Genomic DNA, 5,294 nt, shown 5'->3' on the forward strand with positions numbered 1-5,294 from the left:
GAGCTTACAATCTAAGGGACTTATACTCATATACTCATATACTCCTAGATTGTAAGCTCGAAAGAGCAGTGCCCTCGAACCCCTCGTGTATCGCATTGTATTCTTATTGTACTGTCGCATGTTCTGTCCCCCTTTGTAATATACAGCGCTGGGCAAACTGTTGGTGCTTTATAAATACTGTATAATAATAATAATAATATATGATACATATGTAGATATATTTGTATTCAACAGTGAGATAAAATATAATAGTCACTTAATTTTTTCTAAAAACTTGGTCAATATCCAATGCATACTGAACAAAAAGAATAAATATTTCATTAAAATACAAAATAGGAAATAAAGTAAAGAAAGAAGCATTCAATTTTATACACAAATGCTTTTTAAATACAATTACATCATGTGCCTGTTGTTGAAATGTAAAGGAAAATTAAAATATATCACATACTCCAAAAATAGACATCTTGCTTTGGAAAAGAAAATCTGAACATGATCCAACAAGATCCTTGAAGACTTTCCCAAAAGCTGGGATTCCCCAGGCTATATACATTAGCATACTAGTGACACTTTTACTCATTACTCAGTTTAACAAGACTCTGGCAAATCTGGAAATTCCTCTTTCGCAACACAGCTGGGATATAAGGAGGTAAGCCTGTGCTGTATGAGCAGAACTCTTCAGACTCAACTGACAACCACAGCCTCAGTCATACACTGACAAGAACACTTCTCACAATGAAACCTACACTGTGTATTCTTGCAGTTCTGGCTGTCTTCCTGACATGTATTACTCTCTCAGAAGGTAAGAATTTTTCAAAGCCATCTCTGTGACTTATAGTTAGGGAATTCAAAGGAACAGTAAACTCAAAGGCAAACATGCTGCATAAAAGATTTATTCAACACAGACTACAGATCTCATGTATAAAACTGCAATTAAAGTTTCTGTGTTGCCTTATTTTTAATCCAGGCTAGAAAATTATAGGGGAAACATGTTGGTCTAGGCAACATCATTTACTATTGTGTACATTTTACTGTTGACTGTTTTTAAGGATATACAGTATAGTGTTTTTATCATCTAAGGCTATCACGGCTTAGAATATACTATAACAATATATTAGATTGAAGTAATTTGTGACGCGTATTAGTATGTTTTAGATCCCTGGAGGATCTATCACTCATTTATTTATTTATTTTGTGTTTTTCACATGGTATTTGTTTACATGCTTATGGTATTTTAGCGCTACACCATTTATTTATATATATGGCTAAATGGTTAGCACTTCCACCTGGCAGTACTAGGGTTGTTTTTTGAATCCTAGCCACGCCACCACCTGCCTGGAGTTTGCATGTTCTCCCTGTGCCTGCATGGGTTTCCACCGGGTACTCCGGTTTCCTCCCACACTCCAAAGACATGCTGGTAGGTGAATTGGATCCTGTCTAAATTGGCCCTAATATGTGTATGTATGAATGTGAGATAGGGACCTTAGATTGTACACCCCTTGAGGGTTAGGGACTGCTATAAATGTAAAATATATATGTAAAGTGCTGCGTAAATTGACAGCGCTATACAAGTACCTGAAATAAATAAATATAACAAATTAATAATTTTAATTCCAATATCATTTTAATAAAACAAGTTTACATGACAGGAAATCTGAAGTTTAAAACTGTATATGGTAAAAACAAAAAAAAATTCTTACCATGGCAAGTTCCATTACTAAGTACAGAGACTAGTTATTAAACAATTTTTACTAAACAATTTTAAGGAATTCATTAAACAATTTGAAGTGTTTCCAAGTTTGCTGTGCTTTCCAATAGTTATTTGACTTTCATATATTTATGTAATTTTTATTTTTGTTTTTAGGGAAGCCACTTGTATCAGCACAAGAGCTTAGGTGCCAATGTATAAAAACAGAGAGCAAGCAAATATCTGGCAAACATTTCCTGACCCTCGAGGTGATTCCAAAGGGCCCACACTGCAAGCATGTGGAAGTCATGTAAGTATTGTGACAGTTAATGAACAAACTGTAGGAATTTATACTTACTTTTATGTCAGTTAAGTTCTCTATTTATTCTTCCTTTTATGCAGGTTTGTTATATTATATATTTTATATATATATATATATATATATAGTTAAAATACATAAGTAAAAGTTTGGAATTAAAGTAAAATTGTCATGAGAATAAATTCAGAAAGTTAGCATTATTATTAGCAAAGGAAATAGGAAATTAAGAGTTCTGTCATGTTTTATCCATCTTTTAGACTGTTCTGAATGCATAGAATAGATAGAATTTGACCACAGCCAGAATGTATAAAGAACACAATAGAAACATATATCTTAATTTAGTAAACTGCTGTATATATAGGTGATCCTTTCCATCTTAGATTTCCATTTCCAGAGAATTCTAAGTTTAATTTTTAAACGTGATTCTACACCAAACTTTTTTCTTAGAAACACACCTAATCAATGTATTTCAATATAATTCGTTGACCAAAACATCTGACAAAGCTGATTTCTCATCCAACAGAGCCACCATGAAAAGCGGTCTGCAAGTGTGTTTAGAGCCTTCAGCTGCATGGGTCAAAAAGGTCATTGACAGATATCTGGATACGTAAGTTTAAGTCCTTTTTATATTACTATAGGGGCCTTCTGTGCTTACCATGACATGATTCTTATGGAAGTTCAAATCCTGTCGCTAAAACAGGTTTTAGGAAAAAGACAATACACTTTTTTTTTTGTTACTAGTACCGCAATATCTTTCCATCATTCATCCTATTTTGCAGAACAAGGAGTCAGTTCTATTGATCTCAGTAGGGTGTCATTTAAGCTTCATTTACATGAGCCTACCCTGACCACAGGCCCTGGGAAAATGCAAATCACTGCAAAAATGCGGTACCTTGGTTGCCATGTTTTGCGTTTTCCCAAGGTCGGTGCTTAAAACAATCCTATCCTAAACTCGATTCTTTTGCGTTCAGGAGAGGGAGGTTTAACCTCATCTAAATACGGCAGCTCCTAAACTCTACTAAAAGCCTGTGTGTACATGGACACATAGGCTTTTATGGAGTTGAGTTTAGGAGCTTTGGAGAAAAAATGCAAAAAGCTCCTAAACTCGAGTTTAGGAGCTGCTCTTGTACATGAAGCCTAAGGGTGTTGGCAAAATGCTAGCTTGGCAGAGGGGAGATTATTTAATGGAATTTATAGTATTTTACTGCAGTACTGTAACAATTTTAGCGCTGCTGCTATCTTGAAAATAAATTGAACAGATAAAGTCATTGGATCCTTTTAATAAAACAAACAAGCCATATTGAAAAACTTGCAAATTACACTATGCTAAAAGTTTATGTATAACTTTTTTAGTACTAGAAAACTTTACTAAGTGACTAAGTGATATATAGATTTTTTTAAAAAAAATTTTTAAAGCTAGCTATGGGGCATGCAGACATTGTTTCTTAACTTGTTTGTTTCACTACTCTTCCAGTGACTTAAAAAAAGAAAATAATTAGGATGTTTTCTGGCAATAATCAGATATTTCATATATTGTAACTATAATTGCAAGGATGCAACCAATATTTAAATGTTCTTTCTTTGTATTTACAGATCCAAAACTACTTCATCTTAATTATCACCAGACTTTACTTGACTGATAAACTAAGATAAGTTTCAAAGGAAAGCTTACTTCAGCCATTTGCAGAAGACAAATGACCTTTGTGAATCTACACAAGTATCCACCCTGGAAATATGGGCTCTATGGTCATTGCCAAAGACTGAAATATACAGCCTGAAGCAAATATGTCAACTGCTGTGATCAGTGTTTGATGTTTATTGTATTATTACAGAGCCATGTATAGCTTATAGAATGGAACTGACTTTGAAGTGGAGTGAAGTAGCTGACTTTCGCCAGCTTCTAAGCCACCTCCTTGAGATCAATGGGCTGGGAATATCTCCTGCTGGCCAGGGACATGAGATTGTCATGTGGTCTAGCCAAAATCAACCACATCTGAATGACAATCATCACACTTCTATGGCTAAATTTACAGGCCATTTATCAACAGACTGTTAAAAGTTATGGTTGAGGATCAGATTAGTGTCAAGCCAAATCTCTGATAATTTATATCATGAGGATTAGTGTTCATGGCATTTTAAGTACAGGTCTGATTTACTGCATTTCATCTAGCCTACCAGTATTGAAGAGAATGATGTAACTGAATGTAGTTAATATTTATACTGAGCAACTAGGTTTTTTTTTACGAACAGAAATGTAATGTGTTTCGAAAAACCACTGTATTTTTGTCTTGTAATGTCAAGCAGAATTGAAAATTAATGTTTTTTTTCTGTGTCGTGTGTACCAGTTTATACATACAAGAAGATTGTAAAAAATATGTTTTATATATATATATATATACATATATATTTTGCACATGGTACTGTTTGTTGATCATTTGTAAAATTAATAATTTATTTTAATATATTTATTTTGTTGTATGATTTGAAATGCCTATTTAAGGTTTTTTTACTAGCATTAAAATAAATTTTTTTTGTATTGAAACCTGTGTTGCAAACTTTTTTTGAGATCTCAAGCCCAACACCTGAAAAACAACCCCACACCATAATCCCCCCTCCACCAAACTTTACACTTGCAGTCAGGCAAATTTTCCTGGCAATCGTCAAACCCAGACACATCCATCAGATTGCCATACAGAGAAGCATGCTTCATTACTCCAGAGAACACATCTCCACTGCTCTAGAGTCCAGTGGTGGCATGCTTTACACCACTGCATCTGACGCTTTGCATTGCACTTGGTGATGTAAGGCTTGGATGCAGCTGCTCGACCATGGAAACCCTTTCCATTAAGTTCTCTATGCACTGTTGTTGTGCTAATCTGAAGGTCACAAGTTTGGAGGTCTTTAGCTATTGACTCTGCAGACAGTTGGTGACTTCTGCGCACTGTGTGCTTCAGCATTTGCTGACCCTGCTCTGTCATTTTACGTGGCCTACCACTTCATGGCTGAGTTTCTGTTGTTCCCAGTTGCTTCCACTTTGTTATAACACCACTAACAGTTGACTGTGGAATATTTAGTAGCCAGGAAATTTCACGGTGGGACTTATTGTACAAGTGGTAACCTATCACAGTACCACGCTTGAATTCACTGAGCTGCTGAGAGCGACCCATCCTTTCACAAATGTTTGTAGAAGCAGTCTGCATGCCTAGGAGCCTGATTTTATACAGCTGTGGCCATGAAGGTGATTGGAACACCTGAATCCAATGGTTTGGAGGTGTGTCCCAGTATAGTGTG

The 5,294-nt window shown here is 35.2% G+C and overlaps 1 protein-coding gene across 1 annotated transcript; it reads left to right on the top strand.

Moving 5' to 3' along the window:
• Nucleotides 1-643: 643 nt before the first annotated feature.
• Nucleotides 644-4,545, top strand: LOC149468172 (interleukin-8-like). The gene is made up of 4 exons (XM_089670602.1): nucleotides 644-799; nucleotides 1,862-1,994; nucleotides 2,527-2,610; nucleotides 3,597-4,545. The coding sequence occupies exons 1-4, from the start codon at nucleotides 733-735 to the stop codon at nucleotides 3,616-3,618; spliced, it is 306 nt and encodes a 101-aa protein (XP_089526728.1). The 5' UTR covers nucleotides 644-732; the 3' UTR covers nucleotides 3,619-4,545.
• The last annotated feature ends 749 nt before the right edge of the window (nucleotides 4,546-5,294 follow it).

This window comes from Staurois parvus, unplaced genomic scaffold (genome assembly GCF_062004578.1).
Source record: "Staurois parvus isolate SC_StPar_1 unplaced genomic scaffold, SC_StPar_1.0 ptg000091l, whole genome shotgun sequence".
Taxonomy (NCBI): Eukaryota; Metazoa; Chordata; class Amphibia; order Anura; family Ranidae; genus Staurois; species Staurois parvus.

Bases quoted from the DNA above. Each gene is read 5' to 3' on its own strand.
- LOC149468172 (XM_089670602.1), top strand. From the start codon at position 733: ATGAAACCTACACTGTGTATTCTTGCAGTTCTGGCTGTCTTCCTGACA. The intron at 800-1,861 runs GTAAGAATTTTT...TTTTGTTTTTAG, and splicing joins ATGTATTACTCTCTCAGAAG to GGAAGCCACTTGTATCAGCA. The intron at 2,611-3,596 runs GTAAGTTTAAGT...TTGTATTTACAG, and splicing joins ATTGACAGATATCTGGATAC to ATCCAAAACTACTTCATCTT.